The following is a 21,392-nucleotide window of genomic DNA, read 5'->3' as shown; positions in this document are numbered from 1 at the left end:
CCCTGTCCCCATTTACTGAATTATAATACTGTGAAGTTGCCCCACATTCAGAGCAATGTCTGTTCTCCTTATTGGTTCACCTACCCTATCTGGCATTCTCTGCCAGTCCCCCTTCTGTTTCTGCACAATACATTCTGCTGGCAGTCTCACTTGGGGTCCGCGAATGCTCTAATGTTGATCTTGAACATGATTTGTCCTGCTCTCCATTTATCTGGAGCTGTCCCTATTCCTTGTCCCTCCCTCCTCACTTGCCTCTCCGTCCCTGTTACACTCACCTTGACTCTGCGGGGGGACCCGGAACCTCTGTGTGACACTTTTCCCTGGTTACTTTCTCTTGGATGGTTGTTCTGTGAATACAAGGATGAAAGTGACAATGGGGTCAGGGGACTGATACCACTAAACAACTCCCTTCACACTGCCCCTGCACCCTGCCTCTATTGCCTCCCACCCCTTGAGTGCGTGTATGTGTGCTCACCTCATATGTGTTGAAGGTAGGCTCTCCGTCCTGCTTTTTCCGGTGTTCCGCAGGGGCGCATTTGTCCTTTGGCATCAGTTACTTCACTGATGTCCTTTCAGACCAGACCTGCTGTGGCTTGGAAATATCTTTATGCCTTGGAGAGGAGCCCCCTGTTGTAGTTTGTTCCTTCTGTCTTGTTCACTTGTTCCTTCTTACTGTGCAGTCCTTTAGTTTGCTGCCTTTACCTTCATATATGTTGCATGTCTTTTCCCTGTCTCTCGCTGGTTTTCCTTGTTTTGTTGTTTATTTTGGTCTGTATCTGACGTAGCGTGTGTGGTTTCTTTGCTTAACAGGGTTCAGCAGAGCGAGGCAGGAGTGGGCCTGATTGCTGAAGTGGCCGGTGCCAGTAGCTGGAGGCTGAGAAACCCGAAGACCCGCAGAGCGGAGCAACCGGAATGCGGATTAGATGAAAATGAGGGGCCGGAGCTGCTGCAGAGCCGAAGTCAGCTGGAGCGCGGGCCGAAGTCAGCTGGAGCACAGACCAGATGAAGAGAAGGGACCGGAGCTACTGTGGAGCCGAAGCCAGCTGGAGCGCAGGCCAGATGAAGAGGAGGGGACGGAGCTGCTGCGGAGCCGAAGCCTTACTGAACCGATTAGCTGGATCGTGGATCGAATGAGAAGGAGGGGCCGGAGCCAATGCGGAGCAGAAGACAGGTAAGTAGAGTTGCTGAAGTGGCTCAGTTGGCTGGAAGTCCCACAGAATGGGAGTCGGATGTCTGAGATAAGGGGGCTTGCAGAAGTAAAAGCTCCGGAACTGCAGTGAGCATTCAGCTGCCATAGACAGTGCAACGCTAAGAGTGGAATCCTGCTTGGGGGTGGCTTTTATAGCCAGCTACACCCAGCGCTTTGGTAACAACTAGTCTGATGCTTCTGGTGCCTTGGTAAGCTGCTTCCCCCTCCATGTTGAATTATAGCTCAGTGTTGATGGGCATTGCTGGTTCCAGGAGCGTCATGCCCTGATCCAACTGAGTTTCTTCTTATGTCCTGTGAGGTGGGGTTGTGAAGCCCAAAAAGGGAATCTCGAAGCATGTGTGTATGAATAAGCTACTAGCTTGGTGGGAACAGGGACACTTAAGGTAGAGGTCGTGACAGTACTCCCCCCAAAGCCCCCCTAAAAATGGAAACCCCGGGTCCAGGTTTGGTTGGATGTGTCTGATGGAACTTGCTTTCTAGCCGGGGAGCATGGACATGTTCGCTGGGTTCCCATGATGCGTCTTGTGGGCCATACCCCTTCCATTCGATCAGGTAATATAGTCGGGATTTAACAATCTTAGAGGCTAATATACTTCTAACCTCATATTCTAGTTCTTCGTCTAGGACTGTAGGTGCTGGGGGTAATTGTAACCGAGTACTTGGGTGGACTGGTTTCAGGAGGGATACATGAAACATCGGGTGGATTTACATGCTTGTTGGTAGGGTTAACTTAACTGCCACCGGATTGATAAGTGATTTGATGATGTATGGGCCTAAGTACAGTGGACGAAATGTTCTGGGTCCTTTCATTGGAATGTGTTTCAAGGCTAACCATACTGCGTCCCCGACATGGTAAGTCGATGCTTGTTTCGGTGTTGATCTGCAAATTTCTTCTGTTTTTCCTTGGACTTAACCATTTGCTCAGTAGCCTCTTTAAACGCTTGCTTGATGGTTGTATGTAGGGTTCTCACTGCTGCCATCTCCAGTTCCTCTGGTGGATGGAAGATGGAAGTTCGTGGATGGTGACCGTACAGAACGTAGAATGGACTTTGCCCGGTAGTGGAGTGTTGCAAGTTATTGTAAGCATAATCTGCGATCCATAGAATATCTTTCCAGGTTTTCTCTGACTGATGGAGTAGGCACCGAAGATATTGCTCAAGCGCCTGGTTGGTGCGTTCTGTTTGGCCATCTGTTTGAGGGTGGTGGCTGGTGGATAGACGTACATCCACTTGGGCCAATTCGTAACACTTTCACCAGAACTTGGACATGAATTGACTGCCTCGATCTGATACTAAGATAGACAGGAAGCCGTGTAACCGGACTATTTGTTCTAGGAAGATCTTGGCCAGGGTGAATGCGGTAGGCAATCCTTTTAGAGGAATAAAGTGAGCCATTTCTGAGAATAGATCTACTACAACCAGTATAGTGTTCTACCCCTCACAGGGGGGTAGGTCGGTAATGAAGTCTAGGGACAAGGTATGCCATGCTTTAGGTGGAATAGCTAATGGATGTAAGAGACGTGCTGGTTTCTGTTTCTGCGATTTGTTCTGTGCGCAGATCCCACATTTAAGCACAAATCGAGGGACGTCCTTTCGCCAAGTAGGCCACGAGTAAGTCCTTTGGATCTTGGCCAATGTCTTTGCTAGTCCTGGATGTCCTTATAGCAAGGCGTCATGATAGGTATTGATGATCTTTTCTTGTTGAGCCTCAGTTGGGACTCATATCCGTTCCCGGAAACATGGTAAGCCATTGCGTAAGGTATGCTGACTGCTCTTGGTGACCCATGTTTGAAGTTCCTCTCTACTCATGTTGTGCAATATTTCAGTTTTTAGAGAATCAAGAGGGGTGGCGGCGGTGGTTCCCAGAATCTTACTTTCAGTTATTATGGCTATTGGTTCTGTTTTCTCATAAGCCTTGTCTTCGGTACCCAATCGTGACAACACGTCGGCCTTGCCGTTGCGCACCCATGGACGATACGTAACGACGTAATCGTATTCTGAGAAAAACAATGCCCATCGGAGTTGGCGTGATGATTGGGCTTTTGCTGTTCTGAGATATTGTAGATTACGGTGGTCTGTGATGACAGTGACCGTGTGCCGGGCTCGGCAAAAGATAATGCCTCCATTCCTTGGAAGCAGCTTTGATCGCAAGAAGCTCTTAATCGGTAATTGCATAGTTAATTTTGGCCTGTTATCCATTCTGATTCCGTGAGGAGCGAGGATGAATCCTAAAAACTCCACTTCTGATACATGAAAGGAATACTTTTCCAATTTAGCGTAGAGTCTATGGTGTCTCAACCTGTCAAGGATGGCCCGCACATGATTGACGTGCTCCTGTTCGTTGTTGAAGTATACCAGGATATCGTCGATGTACACCATGGCACAGACGTCCAATAGATCCCTCAGCACGTCGTTCATAAAGTTCTGAAAGGCAGCCAGGGCATTGCAAAGCCCAAAGGGCATTACCTGGTATTCATAGAGCCCATATATTGGCTGGAATGCTTTCTTCCACTCGTCTCCACTTTTGACCCGTACCAGATGGTATGCTCCCCGTAGATCCAGTTTCATGAAGATCTGTGTCTAATAGTTCTGGAATAAGTGGCAACGGGAAGTGATTCTTTATCGTTACTTGATTCGGTAACCGATAATCGATTCATGCTTTAAGATCCCCCTCCTTCTTTGGAACGAAGAAGAGAGGTGAAGCTCCCGGGGATTTGGAGGGTCGGATGAAACCGTTCGCCAAATATTGCTCCAGGTATGCCTTCAGGTGCGAGTTCTCTTGTTCGGTCAGTGCGTAAATACGACTACAAGGAACCTGAGCGCCTGGGATGAGATCTATCTGGCAGTCATATGCTCGGTGCGGTGGCAGCGTATTAGCCTGCTCCTTCTGGAAGACATCTTGGTAATCAGCAGAAACTTGAGGTAGAACGCCCAGTGCACCAAGCATCTTTTCCTCTCTTGAGATACCTTGAGTTTGTATCTTCTGATCAACCACGCTTTTGTAGCAGGAATGGCTACAGTCTTCAGAGAAGGTTAACCTCCTTGTTCGCCAGTCAATTTGCGGGTTATGGGCCTCTAACCATGGAATCCCCAGAATCACCCTAAACTGAGGAGCGCTTATCAGGTCAAAGGCAATGTCTCCCTTGTGACCATCCTGGCAAAGGAGCGTTACAGCTTCAGTGCGGTGGGTAACCGGTCCAGAGGATAATTGGGTGCCATCTACCGTCATAATGTGCTCCGATATTGCTTTTGGATGTGTGAGGAGACCAATTCGACCCACCAGGTCCTGATCGATATAGTTGCCTGCTGCCCCGCTGTCTACGTATGCCTCGAGGGCATGTAACCGCGTGGGCTACTGTTGCCTGATCAGAATTACTGGGACGAAGAGATGACAGGTCAGCGGTTCCTTCCCTTTGCTCGACAAACGTACCTCTATATTCGCCGGGCTTTGGAGTTTTCTGAGTGAAGCTTGAGCTCTTCTTGTTCCATTGCTCCTACCGTCTTCCTGGGTGGCTTTACCGGGCAATCCCGTAGGAAGTCTCCTGCTTTACCGCAATACAAACATAGTTGCAGTTGTCGCCTTTTTTCCCGTTCGGCCTTAGTCATTGGGCCCCGTACCCCACCAATCTGCATAGATTCTGGTTGACTCTCTGGCTGGTGAGACTGCTGTTCCCTGGGACGTACAAACATTGTTCTTCATTCTGATCGTGCTCGATCAGCCTTCCTGTCCTGTAGTCTGTGGTTGAGCCGTACCACGAGATCAATAAGTTCTGCACAATCGTCGGGGGGTTCACGACTTGGGCAAGGATGTCTTTTAATTCCCCTTGCAGTCCTCTATGAAAAAGGGTGGTCCTCTTTTCCTCTGCCCAATTAGACTCTGCCACCAGTCTGTTGAACGTGGCTATAAAGGTTAACAGGTCTTGTTTCCCTTGCCACAATGACAAGAGCTTGTTGTCTAATGCTTGACCCCTGGTATGCCGGGCGAATAACTTTTCCAGTTCTCGTTGGAAACCCGAAAAATTACGCAACAATGGGTTGCCCCGATTCACTAGAGGGATAGACCAATCCGCTGCGCTTCCCCCCAAATAGGACAAAACAAAGGCCACTCGTGCCTGTTCATTGGGAAAAGCCCCCGGTCTGCACAGAAAGTGCAGGCAGCACTGGTTCATAAAAACGCCGAACTTATTAGGGTCTCCGGAGAATCGTTCAGGTGGGGCTAATGGTGCTGTCCCTGGGAGAACCACCTGAACCGGGGCTGGCAAAGATGCAGAGGAAGGCTGACTACTTGGTAGCGGGGCCTGTCCAGCTCGGTGCTGCAGCACTTGTCGCGCTAATTCCTCGGTACGGTCCCTATTTACGACCAATTCTCTCCGCAAGGCATTTGTTTCTTGCCGAGCGGCGTGGACCTCAGCCCTCAATTCTCCCAATAATAATCCTAACAGGTCAGTATCAGAGGTCTCCATGATACCCAGGCAGAGGTTTCAAAGCTGGCTTTGTGTTCTGTTACGCTCACCTTGGCACTGCGGGGGTATCCGGAACCTCTCCACGATACTTTTCCCTGGTTACTTTCTCTTGGATGGTTGTTCTGTGAATACAAGGATCAAAGTGACACTGGGGTCAGGGGGCTGATACCACTAAACAACTCCCTTCATACTGCCCCTGCACCCTGCCTCTATTGCCTCCCATCCCTTGAGTGCGTGTATGTGTGCTCACCTCATATGTGTTGAAGGTAGGCTCTCCGTACTTCTTTTTCCAGTGTTCAGCAAGGGTGCATTTGTCCTTTGGCATCAGTTACTTCACTGATGTCCTGTCAGCCCAGACCTGCTGTGGCTTGGAAATGTTTCTATGCCTTGGAGAGGTGCCCTCTGTTGTAGTGTGTTCCTTCTGTCTTGTTCATTTGTTCCTTCTTACTGTGCAGTCCTTTAGATTGCTGCCTTTACCTTCATATATGTTGCATGTCTTTTCCCTGTCTCTTGCTGGTTTTCCTTGTTTTGTTGTTTCTTTTGGTCTGTATCTGACGTAACGTATGTGGTTTCTTTCCTTTACAGGGTTCAGCAGAGCGAGGCAGGAGCGCGCCTGATAGCTGAAGTGGCCGGTGCCGGTAGCTGGAGGCTGAGAAGCCAAAGACCCACAGAGCGGAGCAACCAGAATGCAGATTCTATGTCAAGACCGGAGGCTCGGATTATGCTTTCTCTTCAACTTTACTGTTCAGCAGCAAAGAAAACAATACCAATGATCATGAGTACAAAACTAATAAAAACTATAATAACCATGTTTTTCTGAGTTTTTGTAGTCCATTTCAATTGGTCTTCGAACTGACCATGTGATAAGTCTGTAACCAATAAAACAAAGTCCTCAGTGTATAAAACCTCCTGTCCTCTTTCCATTCCCCCTCTTTCTTTGCTGCTCGTCAGCGAGTTAAGTACTTTTTTTCATTCTATTATATATGTGTGAGAGAGAGTGTTTATACAGGCTTAAGATACTATTTTGGGAACACGACACGTGTGCGCTTGATCAGGCAGAGCATATCCGCGTCGAGTTAGTCGGCTTTCGGGAGTTGCGGCCACGACGGGGCTGGTGCACCGGCGGCCGCAGCTCCTCAGATCCGACGCAGAGGGCACTGCGACACGGAAGAGAGAGCGCAACGGGACCTCGTAGTTCCGGCGCTCTATCTCCCATTTATGCATTCATGTCTTCTCGAGTACGGAGCGAGTGAGTCGAACGTTGGGCAGACTGATTCTTACGATCGAAAGATCCATTACCAGAACTTTACATTCCGCCTCAGCACGCATTGTTCTTTTAGAGCATAGCGTCCTGTCAGGAACTCGACAGCGCCCCTGCAGGCCATCTCAGGTACCGCACGATAATACGGGCACAGTCCCAAGTAAAACCTGTCAAATAAACTATATATATATACATATATATAATTACGGACCAGGTGATCTATATTACATAGATACAGATTTCATATATATATTGAATATCTTTACAGAGAGGTTATAAAGTACAGAATCCTGGTATATATATATTAAATACAAACACTGGTATTCCCCAGAGGCCGCGAACCATGAGCTCATCCAGTGATGAGGGGAAGGCTAGTATTAGCCAAAAGAGGAGCCACTCGGAGACGACTGATGTCCTCCATAAAGGCCTGGGGGCTTCGCTGGGACACGGACCTCAGCAAATAGCGCTGATGGATGACTGGCTCAGATTCACGCAGGGCCTGGAGGAAATCAAGGGCCTTAAGGCACAGAAAAAGTCAAAAGGGGGCAGTAAAGCAGCCCGCAGGGCGGAAGAAGCCCACACCCCCCGGGCACGCCACCGAAGAAGGGTGGAAAAAGGAAGAGAAAAGGAAAAGCGGGGCCTAGCAGGGGACAAGAAGGGTCCTCAAACACCTCAGATGAGGGGGAGGATGACTGGGAGAAGGAATACTCCGAAGAGGAGGAAATTCTATCTATATCCTCTTCAGAGGGTGAAGGCCACAAAGCGCCGAAGAAAAGGAAAAATGAAGAAACAGAAGACGATGGTGCAGAGGACGATGATTTCGATCCAGAGGCACTGATTCATCCCAGATCATCTGAATGGGAACCGCCCAAAAGAATAGTGGCATATTTAAAGAAACGCCTGAAAGCACCACTAATCAAAGAAACTAGGAGCAATATGAGGGCAGAATGCCCCAGACCTCACCTCCCAGAGGGTGCTGCGGATACACTCACCATAAACGAGAAGATGATAACCTTCATGGGTAAATACACAAAAGATGTGAGGAAGGGGCTGGACAGATCCTAGCGATCATGCCAGGATAAGATGCTAGATATGTCGGGACCCCTCACAAAGATTCTCCAGATGGGAGAAGAAGCCAAAGTCAGAGGAGAGCCAATAGACCCGCCAATTCTAATTGGGTGGGCCCAGAGGGCCATATGCATGTTGGGGAATGCCAATCATGCTATTACCACGGAAAGGAGATCTTTGTTGGTGAAGATCGACCCCAAATTAAGTGAGCTGGCCTCCTCAGAATCGGCCTCATCAGCAAAAGGAAAACTGTTTGGGGACTCCTTTATCAAGGAGCTAACCAAATTTGTCAACTCCTACGCAGCCTTGTTCGGAGGCAAATTTTTGGACGGGCCAGCAGAGGCAGGGGTCGCTCGGCTGGCCGGTTTCAATACAATCGATCCTATCAGGACAGAGCTCATTGGAGAGAACAAGAGGAATGCAGACACACACCTTTCTTTCCCTCGAGAGGTAGAGGAAGAGGGAGAAACTGGCGAGGGGAACGTCAGCAAAATAACCCAGGTAACATCCCCACGTCTAAATACCCCAGTAGTAGGAGGGAGGACGGCTCAATTTTTAAGAAATTGGTTAAACATATCAGGGGATTCCTGGGTGATACAAACCGCTCAAGGCTTTTATACAGATTTTCTAGATACACCACATCAGGAGAAACCACCAAGAGGTATGGTAATGAACAGGGAAGACAAGATCTTACTGGAAAGAGAATTGAGAGGGCTGGAAAGCAAAAGAGCTATACGACCCGCATCAGGTCAGACAGGAGGTTACATAAGCAATATGTTCCTAGTAAAAGGGAAACACAAGACAAGACCAATCATAAATCTGAGAGGCCTAAACGGTTACGTGGTATACAGACACTTCAAAATGGAAGGGATACACCCATTAAGAGATATTCTAATTCAGGGAGACTGGCTAGCCAGGATAGATTTGAAGGATGCATACCTGACTATTCCCATATCAGAGGAACACTGCAGATTTCTGAGATTCATCTGGGGGGAAGCGGCATGGGAGTTCCGATGCCTACTCTTTGGCCTGGCATTGGCAACATGGTGTTCACCAAGATAATGAAGCCAGTTGTATCACACCTCAGAGCTCAAGGGATAAGACTTATAATATATCTAGACGATATATGTCTGATGTGCCAAGAGAAGGAGACATTTATAGAACAAGTACAGATAACAATAGATCTGTTGGAAAGTCTGGGTTTTATAATAAATTGGGAGAAATCCAGTTTGGTACCAAGGCAGTCAATAGAATTCCTGGGTTTCATAGTGGACTCAATTCAGGGAACGCTCAGGCTACCCATTCACAAGGTGAACGATATAAAAAAACAACTGAGACACACACTAGCGAAGGGAGAACTCTCGTTGAGGGACATTGCGAGATTAGTGGGGTGCCTAGCGGCATCGATCCAAGTGATTTTCCCAGGACCTCTACATTACAGGGCACTCCAGAGGTTGAATATCTATCACCTCAGGAGGGCGCTTCATACGAATCAAAGGTGACCATTTCACAAGAAGTGAGGGAAGAGTTAGAATGGTGGCTCATTCATATGGATGCATGGAATGGGAGAGCGATATTTGGTTCATCCCCGGACCTGATCATCGAATCCGACGCCAGCAGATGGGGCTGGGGAGCCCGATGCGGAAACCTGTCGACAGGGGGCAGGTGGTCGGATCAAGAGACGAGTCTCCACATCAACTGCCTGGAATTACTGGCAGGGTCCTTTGCAGTGAAATGCTGGACCCAGGAGAGGGTTCAATGTTGCGTTCTGCTGAAAATGGACAATGTCTCAGCAGTCAGGTACATCAACAGACTGGGAGGGACAAGATCCTGGTTACTAGCAGAACTGTCAAAGGACTTCTGGGAACTCTGTCCGGACAGAAGAGTCTCAGTGACGGCGGAATATCTGCCAGGCCAGCAGAACGAAGTGGCCAATTGGAACTCCTGATACCTCAGAGACGCCAGCGATTGGAAGCTGGACGAGGTGGTGTTTCAGGAACTGATGTCTCGATGGGGGCCATGCCAGATCGACCTATTTGCATCGAGACTAAACAGGCAATTACCCTGGTTCTTCAGCTGGAGACGGGACCCAGAAGCAGAGGTGACAGATGCATTTCTGCAATACTGGGGTCAACAGAAGAACTATGCGTTTCCTCCGTTCTCCATGATAACGAGGGCGCTAGCTCAGGTGAGACGACAGGGAGCATCCCTAATCCTAATTACACCGGACTGGAAAGGGCAGGTGTGGTTTCCCAGCCTGCTGGAATTGACTCATCAGAACCCAGTGGCTTTACCCAAAACAGAATTCATCATTTGAGATCCCAGAGGGCTCAGTCATCCTCTGGTGAGGTCAGGAGGACTCAATCTCTTAGCGTGGGCGATTTCAGGAGATCTTGGGTTAGGCCAGGACTATCAGATGAAGCTGAAAACATCATTAGCGAATCATGGGCCCCAGGGACACACAAAGCTTATAGATCAGCATGGGTCAGATGGAGTAGCTGGTGTTTGGAAAGGAATATCCATCCCGATGGAACGGATGTAGTACATGTAGCTAATTTTTTAGCCCAGATGGCAGCTCAAGGAAAGGCGTACAGAACTATCAACACAGCCATATCTGCGATATCTGCAGGGCACCCTAGAGTTGAAGTTTTAGCGATTGGGGAACATCCATTAATCTGTAGACTTCTGAGAGGAGTAAAGCTGATTAGACCCTCTAGCGAGAAATATAATCAGTTATGGGATGTAGACAAGGTTTTGAAACTATTTTTTATCATGGCCTGATAATCAAGATTTGACACGTAAAGCAATTACAGGCAAGTTAGCCATGCTCCTATGTCTTTTAGCATATAAGAGATCTTCTGATGTCAGAGCACTGGAGGTTAACAGGAAAAGTATATCTCCGAACGGAGTGACTTTTTTCATAACTAGGAGGACCAAAACGGGGCTGAGATCTATTTCCTATGAGGTTTTTCCAAACCAACCAAAATTATGTCCAGTCAGATGCTTAACAGCATATGAAAATATGACGAGGGAAGTAAGGCCCCTGGGGGTGTCACAATTATTAATAGCAATTTGTAAACCATTTAAAGCGGTTAGACCGGCCACCATAGCCAGATGGCTTAGATGGGTGATGGTACAAGCGGGTATCGATATCGAGAGATATGGCGCTCATTCAACTAGAGGAGCGATGGCTACTAAAGCGTATAACATAGGAGCCAGGGTAGAGGACATTATGAGATCGGCAGATTGGTCGAATTAATCGACTTTTAAAACTTTCTATTTTAAACCTATGGAAAGTGTGACATCGTTAGTGGTGAGTAAGCTTTGAACAAGCATTATCCGAGCCTCCGGTCTTGACATAGAATTCAGATTTTCAACACATTCGTTACAGAAAGTCATAATTCTATTAAAGACACGGAGGCGAAGGATTATCCCACCCGATCAATCGTAAAAATGTGATGTATTTGTAATTCATGTATGGTTGACATTGCTTATGTTTATTGAGACAGACAGGATATATATTATATACAATTTTGTTGTTAACGCTTAATAGGGCATATTATAGACTGCATTAGCTGATATACGATTGTCCCACCCTTGTTTTCAGTCTATAGTCACCTCTCTGATTGGTTTTTCTTTAGGGACAGCATCTGACAACAAGCAATCTGGAATTTGATCTAGGATGCGAATGGAATGGACGGAATTTCAAAGTCGTACTGGACACAACCTCGCAAGGACAAAGAAAGAGGAGGAATGGAAAGAGGACAGGAGGTTTTATACACTGAGGACTTTGTTTTATTGGTTACAGACTTATCACATGGTCAGTTCGAAGACCAATTGAAATGGACTACAAAAACTCAGAAAAACATGGTTATTGTAGTTTTTATTAGTTTTGTACTCATGTTCATTGGTATTGTTTTCTTTGCTGCTGAACAGTAAAGTTGAAGAGAAAGCATAATCCTTCGCCTCCGTGTCTTTAATAGAATTATGACTTTCTGTAACAAATGTGTTGAAAATCTGAATTAGATGAAAATGAGGGGCCAGAGCTGCTACAGAGCCGAAGTCAGCTGGAGCGCAGGCCGAAGTCAGCTGGAGCACAGACCAGATGAAGAGAAGGGACCGGGGCTGCTGCAGAGCCGAAGCCAGCTGGAGTGCGGGCCAGATGAAGAGGAGGGGCCGGAGCTGCTGCGGAGCTGAAGCCTTACTGAACCGAGTAGCTGGAACATGTATCGAATGAGAAGGAGGGGCCGGAGCCGCTGCGGAGCAGAAGACAGGTAAGTAGAGTTGCTGAAGTGGCTCCGTTGGCTGGATGTCCCACAGAATGGGAGTCGGATGTCTGAGATAAGGGGGCTTGCAGAAGTAAAAGCGCCGGAACTGCGGTGAGCGTTCAGCTGCCATAGACAGTGCAACGCGAAGTGTGGAATCCTGCCTGGGTATGGCTTATACAGCCAGCCACACCCAGAGCTTTGGTAACAACTAGTCTGTTGCTTCTGGTGCCTTGGTAAGCTGCTTCCCCCTCCATGTTGAATTATAGCTCAGTGTTGTTGGGCATAGCTGGTTCCAGGAGCAGCCCAAAAAGGGAATCTTGAAGCATGTGTGTATGAATAAATTACTGGCTTGGTGGGAACAGGGACACTTAAGGTAGAGGTTGTGACAGTCCCTCAATCCTCTTTTGCTTCTCTCACCTGCTCCTCTAAATGCTGCTGCATACCATGTTCGACCTGCAGCACTTTGTGTGTCCTCTTTTATCTGTCCTGTCCTTCTGTCACTTTCTTAATCGGGGGGAGGGGTATTATATGATATGATATGATATGGAATTTATAACGCCGCTATATACAAGTGTTTCAAGGCGTGAATAGGCAAGGAAGGGGGAACAGAGGGAGGACAGAGACAACGATCTTCCTAGGCCAAGTGACATTGAGATCATGCAAGTGCAGGGGAGGGTGAGGGGAAAAGTGCCAGGGGAAAGGGGAGGGGGCAGTGCTGTACATGGGATCAAAACTATAACAAGATGTGCAGCCAGCAGGTGGAAGGTGCAAGGGTAAATGTAGACAACATGTGTCCAAAAGTGCAGGCAGGGGGACTGTAGGGTTACAGACACAGACCGAAGTGCAAGGGTTGCCGGGAGGCAGTGTGGCATTGCAACTGGGTGGGCAGGGACCTGGGCCTGAAATTAGAGGGTAGCCAGTTGACCAGTGCAGTATCAGACAGGAAATCATCAGGGGAGAGGAAGAGAGAAGGCAGAAGCAAAGAGGAAGGTATTGAGGTGCTTCCAGAACCGGAGATGGTTCTCCTCAAGTTTCATAGAGGCAAGGAGGCTTTTCCCGATGGAGGCCCCAGCCAAAGAAAGAGATATACCACTAACTTGTCGCTTGGCGAAGCGACTGACCCTGAGGGAGTTGGAGGTAGGGGAGCAAAGAGCTTGGGTAGGAAGGTATTAACGAAGAGAGTGTTGGAGGTATTGAGGAGGCCCCAGAAGGCCTTGTGGACAATGCAGAGGGTCTTGAACATAATCCTTGCAGCCACTTTGAGCCAATGCAGAGATTTAAGTGCCGGAGAGATACGATCCCTGGGCTTGAGGCCAATGACAAGTCTCTCAGTCGTGATCTGGGTGAGTTGCAGAGGGCGGACAGTAGAAGAAGGCAGATTTAGAAAGAGGCTGTTGCAGTAGTCCAGCCTAGAGATAACCAGAGCTCTAGAGACAGTGCACTTCTAGGAGAAAGAGAAGAAAGGAAGAATACCTATGAGTAGGTGCAGTTGATAGTTTGGCTTCTTACAGACGTCAGAGATGTGAGGAGAAAAGCAGAGTTTGGAGTGAAAGATGACCCCAAGGTTCACATCCTCACAGGTGGGAGCAGGAAGAGGGCCAAGGGAGGCTGGCCAGAAAGTGACAGAAAAAGAGGGTGCAGGTGTGCGTATGAGGAGAATCTATGTCTTACTGGCTGTCAGAGATGAGAGAAGGAGAAGTGGTGAGAGAGGGGAGCCTGAAAATTAGCTGAGTGTCACCCGCATAGCACTGAATTTGGAGAAGAGAATGGCAATGCGGTGGGTGAGAGGTGGCAGGTATTGGTTGAACAGCCAGGGAGAGAGGTTAGACCCCCGGGAAACACCACAGGTAGAGAGTGAGATAGAGGAAAGGAAGGACCCAATTTGGACCTTGGAGGGTCAATCAGAGAAGAACGAGGTCAACAAGGCCAGGGCCTGATCGGTTATACCCAGGTCATCAAAGAGATGATTCAGCAGGATGGCATGATTGCCCGTGTCAAAGGAAGAAGAGAGATTGAGTATGATGAGGACAGAGAGGAGATTAGAATCAAGGTTAGACAGCAGGTCTTTACGGATGTTCAGGAGAGCAGTTTGACAGAAGTTGGACAGAAGTGTCAAACCATGTAAGGCTGAACAGGCCAGTAACCCACACAAGGCGGAGAGTGTAAATGCCCCATGCGGGGGAAAGAGAGAACTTTGTTTTGGAGTATACTGACATATGCAGGTCAGGAGAACCATTTAAGATTAATAAGGGGAATACACCCCATGGTAAAGCAGGAACTGTTTGGACTTTCTGTCAAGGCCATTGTTTTGGCCAAAGGAAAACTGAAAGAAAATTGTTTGTTTGTTGGAACTACTATATCAAGCAGATGGCTGGGAAAGACGTTAAGGATTCTTTGTTGCGGGTCAGAAAACCAGGCACCAATAAATTACTTAGTGGGCAGTAACCCTATCATGAGCCAAAACTCAGAAGTTAGGATAGCGTAGGTTTTGAGAGAGGACCAAGTTTCTTTGTAAGACATCCTGATGAGCACCTGTATGTTGTTTTTAAGATTAGGGAACCCATTTTAGAAGTAGGGTTGAGAGGAGGTTTTCTTTAATTTAATAAAATATCATATTTAAACATGGCCTCAATCAATCTCTTATGTCTGACCTATGACAATAATATCTCTGAAAATCATGCAATCAAACAAATAGGAGGGCTAAACAGGCACCTATCATGTGCAGACACTACCAGACCACTGAGGACATGAGAGGATGCAATTATCATTGGACATGTTGGACATTGACTGAAACATTATCATTCTATAATAGGGTCTGGTCTTTTTCAGTTAGGGCAATAGGTAATCTTTCAGCATGGATTACACTTATTTGTCAACCTACCACTTTTGATAATCAAAAAACTCTCCACTTCTGTTTTGTAGAAACACCGACATATAAACCCCCAAAAGTGGCACATTTTGAGGCTATGACCCTCTCAGGAATCATTATCTGTGGACAGAAACAGTCCTGCAAGGCAGTCGGGTTTTTTAAACACCAAGGGTGCTCCACTCTTCCAGGGCGCCTGCTTTGCAGTTTGCCAGTGGACAGAATGAAGCAAGGAGTCTGTGGAGCAGAGGGAGCCTGCTCATACTTTGTTTTACTATTGTATCAGACAGATGTTTTCCTTTTTAGCTCATTTGTTGTGTCAATAAAACCATGTGAGAACTCAGAGTGCTTCCTTTTAGTCCCTCTTTGTTACAGATGTCATGTCATGTTGCAGGTCACAATAAGTGATTTCATGCTATATGATGATATTTCAAGACTGCATACATCATGTTATGACATGACGTTACACTGCATGTTATGTTAATCCATAGCATAATATGAGCTGTCATGATGTGTCATTTTTAATGCCATTATATGTAAGTACATATCATAACATGTCTTCAAATGACATATTATTTAATGTAATGCCATCAAATGGCATGTGTTATGATATTCTTTATCGTCCAACCCTATATAAACTCTGGTATGTCATGCTATGTCTGTTGTCATACATTTAATGATATCATGTCATGGTATGCTATGTAATGTCATAATGAATCTTACGTTGATACTTTGTTAAATGCCATGATATGTTGTGCCATGCCATGATTTGTCACAATACATCTTGACATCATGGTATGGTGTCACATATCCAGCAAACTCCCTTCTGAAATACCCTGTAAGCTCTGTGAAAGTATCATTATTATAGTATTATTATTATTATTATTATTTATCAAGAAGCAAGACAAAGACAACAGAGTAAAGTTCAAAATAAACTGGTTAATTAAACCAAATATCAGGATGGTTGAAGGACTAACTTTCCCAATGCTAAGGTGGGATGTCCCTGCTAGAACAAAACTAAGGAATGTTTGAGTAAGAAAGTTGGACTTAAATATCTGTCTGTGTACAAAACCTATCCTTGCCCTCATAACTAAAGCTAAACAATGTGTAAGGAAGTCAATAATAAAAGAAATGGTGATCAACACAAAGTTCTGAGCTTCTTTCAGCTCTGAGATTCCTTTTCAGGGCCCGTTCCCCAAGTTCAAGAAAGTTCCACACATCCTTGACGTTCCCTTCCCCAAGTTCAAGAATGTTCCACAAATCCTTGAGGTTCCCTTCCACAAGTTCAAGGCAATACAGTTCCACACATTCTCTGGGGTTCCGTTCCCCAAGTTCAAGGCAGCACAGTTAAAAAAAAATGGCCTTCAGGTTGCATCCTCAGGACAGTATTGCAGTTCAGCGAGACCCAGGGTTCTCTTCCCCAATACTTGATTGTAGCAACTTACACTTGTTTTAGTCTTTCAATGTTCAACACAACTCCAGGTCAACTGGACACTCCTTCTGGATTGCATTAATAGTTAACTCACAGTGATCCTCCTGGGTTTGTTTCACAATGTCTTTGGCTTTCACAATGGAAGGTTCCCTGGTCTATGCACAGTTGCCACACCAGACAGTCTACCCATCACAGGTAGTGCAACCAGGAACCTTAGGCTGTTCAGCCCACACTCACACAGGTTCTTCTGTATTTGCCCTTGTGTACAGATTCACATCACTTATCTTCACCTTGTAGGCCTGTTGGCATTATGTGCAGTTTCACACTATCCTGGATTCTCCTGATTAGCCTCTTGGTTTTGCCACAATGTGTCACACATCCTATGCCACTCTTGGGCCTAGCCGCACTGTATTTTTCACAAAGTTCTCTTTGTGGTGGTCTTATTTATTCCCCACCTTTCTGTCATGCTATTTCACACTTGCGCTCCTATTTCATATGTTGCTTTCAAATGGGCACTTTCCCATTTAGCTTTTATCAACTCGTAGTTTTACTCTGAAAGTTTTCAGGAATAGAGTGGTAAAAGGAGTTACTGGTGTTCACTACTCCGAGTCACCTCTTCCTCATCCCAGTACTGTCATGGGACAAATGTGGGAAAACTAGAGGAGATGTTTGACTATAGCCCATAAGGGTTGGTGGAGGCTTAGGTTGGTTTTCAAGAGGGAAAAGGGGATACCATGTCACACCTGTGGGTATCCCACTCACAATACCCAGGGACCGTCCACCCAGGTGATCATCCCTCACTTGTACACCTGCAGGTTTAGGATCCAAAATTGATGGCCCTTCCCTGGCTACCTGAGAAGAGGATACAGGGGGTGTATGATTGAGGATACCCTCAGGTTTCTCACATACCCTTCACCAATCTGGGTTGTACCGGGGTGCTTCACAGGGAAACCGGCAGAGGAAGTCTACATTACCTTGCTCTCTGCCCTTACGGTTTCCTACTGTGAAGCAATAAAGTTGAAGGTCCATAAATCACCACATTACCGAGGGTTGGATTCCTTCCTCTGATTGATCCAAACTAGAGGAGAGTGGTCTGTCATTAGCAAAACCTGCGACCCAGGAGGTAATGCTTTAGGTGGATCACTGCCCGCTTGATTGCCAGTGCCTCTAACTCGATCACTGAGTGATTTTTCTCTCTCGGGAAGAGCTTTCTGCTGATGTACAAAATTGGATGCTGCAAACTATCCTGGTTTTGCGACAGAACAGCTCCTAACTCCCTCTCGGGAGGATAGCTCAGTGGCAACTTTCTCGCCTGCGAAGCAAGACGACACGGAGCAACACAGGTTGGATCTCCGGGTCAGTGCTTAGAAACCTATGGGTATTAAGCGCGTTATAAATAAACTATCATATCATATCATTAAGAAAGCATCAGTCTGGAGGATGAATTCTTTGGCGAAATCGGCAAATTTCAGAATGGGACTTTGGCATAGGGTTTGTTTCAAGGTCATATAATAGATCTCATCTTCCTCTTCTCATCTGATCTTTTGGGGCTCTGCATTTTTCAATTTGTCTGTGTGTCTGCATGTTTTGCAGGAGAAATATGGAATAAACATGAAGCAGTACCCAATTAATCCGACAGCGCCCCTTAAATCTTTCTTAGTATTTGAAACAGGGGTATTGAGAACAGCTCTAACCTTCTCTTACTGTGGTTGCACAGAGCCATTACCCACAAAGAACCCCAAATACTTAATCTCAGATAGGGCCAGCTTGCATTTTATGGGACTGTGTAAAGGTGATCCAAATGGCCTTTCCATGTCCTGCTATGTATCACAATGTTGTCAATATTGGCTCTGCATAATTCTGATTTATGGCTGTAAAATTGTTTCCATTAATCTCTGGAATGTGGCAGGAGCAGCATGCCAACCAAAAGGCAGGACTTTAAAATGAAATAACCCTATGGGAGTGGCAACAGCATTTTTTTCTTTATCCAGTCCATGCAAAGGAACTTGCCAATACCCCTTTGTATGATCTATCATAGAAAGGTAGACAGCATTACCCAGCCGGTCTATCAGATCATCGATACGGGGCATTAGGTAAGCATTGAAGGCAGAGATGGGGTTCACCTTTCTGAAGTCTATACAAAACCTCCAACTTTCATCGGGTATTGACACCAACACAATATAGCACTCCCACATTGCAAAAGACACAGTGGCCTCATTACGAGTTTGGTGGTAATTTGGCAGCTTTACTGCAGAATTACCTCCAAAATCATTTACCATTACTGCCACTTGATCCCATGGGTTTACCATGGGACTGCATGGGTTTACCATGGGACTGCAAGAGGTGGTAATTCCCACATGTTAGAGTCCAGCCCCATTTTTAGAGTCCATAGGACTCCATGGGGATTTTGTGGTGAATTTAATGCCAGGGGATTTACCGCAAGGTAAGTCCACCATTCTTTAGAACTAAATGTTTTACCTCCAAATATATAATTTCGCAGTGCAGGACAAAGCAGTGATGATTCCGTTACCATCGCAAAACGGAGGCTATTGAAATTACCACCATTCGTACTGCACTATTGAACTTGTAATGAGGACCATTTAATGTGCAGTTTGATCACTGAATGTACATTGTTTAATGGGACAACAGCTGCACAGAGGTACCTCTCATGATGTCAAGCACAGCTGCATATTGATGCACTAAACGACCACCATTTCAAAATTTAGCAAAGGTCGTTGTGCTTCTGATGTAAAATATAGTCAGGCTACTACTGTAAAGTGTGACAGGAGTGCCAGGATATCATTCTCCAGTAGTGACATTTGTTATCTATTGTACTTGATAGCGACATTTAAACATATTGCATTTTTTCTTGCTAGAAAACCTCGTTGAACCTCGGTGACCCAATGTAGCAATAGAAATCGCTTTGAATAATGGTATCCTTGACAGGTCATGGAATATGAAATACACATTATGCACTTGAAGGTCTTTCGAAGTGTAGTTTAAACTGCAGCGGAGATCCCTGTAATCGCTACTTGTTGAATGTGCGTGTTAGATTATTTTGTGTTTGAAAAACCATTTTACAGGTAAGAAAACATACCAAGTATGTTCTAGAGATACACAGGAAAAGGAATAACTCAGACCCCAAGCTTACAAATTTAAATGTCCAAGGGATCGCATTAAACAGGATTCTGTGTTTGTTGAGTGCACTTTATATTTCTAATGAGGTCATTTTAACAGGCTTGGAGGAGATTCATCCATAGTGAAGTAGGCTGTTGTAAACACAGGCCAAGACAACACAGAGCAGTACCTTCGGAATAGTGTATCCACGGAACAATGTGTCCCGTATGACTGTATGGGGTACACCCAGCGGGAGAATGTTGCAGAATCTTTGAATTTCATTGATCACAGCCTCCATGAAAGGCATTTTCCTCCTGTCCTGAATGCTCGGTGGCCTCTCCTTCCCAATAACACTGTCAATCTCTTGATGTAACTTTTCTGACAAAGTGGAGGAAAAACAATGAGTAAATTTAATAAATTGGCCTTAGTCTCCAAAAGATACGTTTATAGAAAATACAGTAATGCGAAAACAGTCAAAAGAAATACAAATGAACGCACATTAATGGAGACCAATCAGAATGATAACTTGAAGAACGCAGTGAAGATTAAACGTCCCTTTCATAAAAACATGAATACTTTCATTTCTTAATGTGAACATGAGGATGTAGTCAAACTAACAATGCTGATGGTCTCTCCAGGAAGTATGAACGACTGGAACAAGAGATTCATCCAGCAATGGATTAAATCCTCCTCTCCCTTATTCTTGGGGGGAGGAGTGTTGGGGATAATTTTCAGTTGCTATGCTAATTCCCTTTAACCTGTGAGATCCGCAGCACTTTTGCTGGACTCTGAGTGAGTGGAACTTCTTTCCTCACACTCACGCTTTCTCTGACTGGGATTCTTATTTTACTGCTTTTGTGGGGTATGCTTTCCTCCATATGTTTAATACAGACATCTGTTATTAACTCTGTGACACCCAGCACCCTCTGTGCAGTGTCACAAGAGAAGTCCCTTGGACTCCTCTTTATCTTAAATTCATTCTCTTGTGTGGACTACAGTTCCCAAGAGTAGAAAGATTACTTTTATCTTACTTACCTTTTCCTTTGTGTATCCAGCACACACCAACGTATGTGGAGTCCTGGGGTGTTACAATATAACTCCTTTTCCCACTACTCATGTAACTTTGTGTTGCAGTGACCAACAAAACTAAATGGTTGGTGGCAGTGTATATGTTTTCTACCTTTTTGTGCAGGTTACTAGCAGGCTGATTTATCAGTACAGTACCCAGGGCCCCTGTCTTCTTTTTTCACCATTGTTGTTTTGTAAGTTCCTTCTGGGCCCCCCTAGTATTGTTTCAATTATGATTGGGTCCTTTGTGAGTTTTGCCTTTAGCAGGTTTCCAGTGGGAAGTCTGCCCAGGCTCCAGTGTGTCTGGCAAGGCAGGAAATGAGAGAGGCAGGGTCCTGAAATTTCACTGTCCTTTGTTCTCAGGTGTACATGTGGAAACCCGTTCCAACTGGGGGGCTGGCTGTCCTGCAGGACAGCTAACCCTCAGGTTACTGACAGCTCCATGGGAGTAAATGAATCGGTTTCAGCATATGAGGCGAGGATTTCTGGACTACAGAGTCGACCACTGGAACACTGGAACAAGGAATCCAAAGCAGAAGACAAGCAGAGATGCCTGCAGCACCTTCAACTGTGGAAGTACCGGTGAAGCACTGCAGCTCTGCTGACCCTGTTTTCATCTCGACAGTGATTCTCCGCCAAG

At 46.1% G+C, this 21,392-nt stretch overlaps 1 protein-coding gene across 2 annotated transcripts in view; it reads right to left on the bottom strand.

The window, feature by feature from the left end:
• Window positions 1-21,392, bottom strand: part of LOC138566773 (cytochrome P450 2G1-like) — an 899,512-nt gene that overhangs the window by 137,847 nt on the left and 740,273 nt on the right. For both annotated transcript variants that reach the window (XM_069644420.1, XM_069644421.1), the window contains one exon: window positions 19,875-20,062. In XM_069644420.1, coding sequence (XP_069500521.1) covers window positions 19,875-20,062 — 188 coding nt within the window. The remainder of the gene's footprint in view (window positions 1-19,874; window positions 20,063-21,392) is intronic.

Source organism: Ambystoma mexicanum, chromosome 2p (assembly GCF_040938575.1).
Source record: "Ambystoma mexicanum isolate Mex_15411 chromosome 2p, UKY_AmexF1_1, whole genome shotgun sequence".
In the NCBI taxonomy this organism is placed as follows: domain Eukaryota; kingdom Metazoa; phylum Chordata; class Amphibia; order Caudata; family Ambystomatidae; genus Ambystoma; species Ambystoma mexicanum.
Note: the sequence above shows the minus strand (reverse complement) of the source record. Positions and strands in the feature narration are given on the sequence as shown.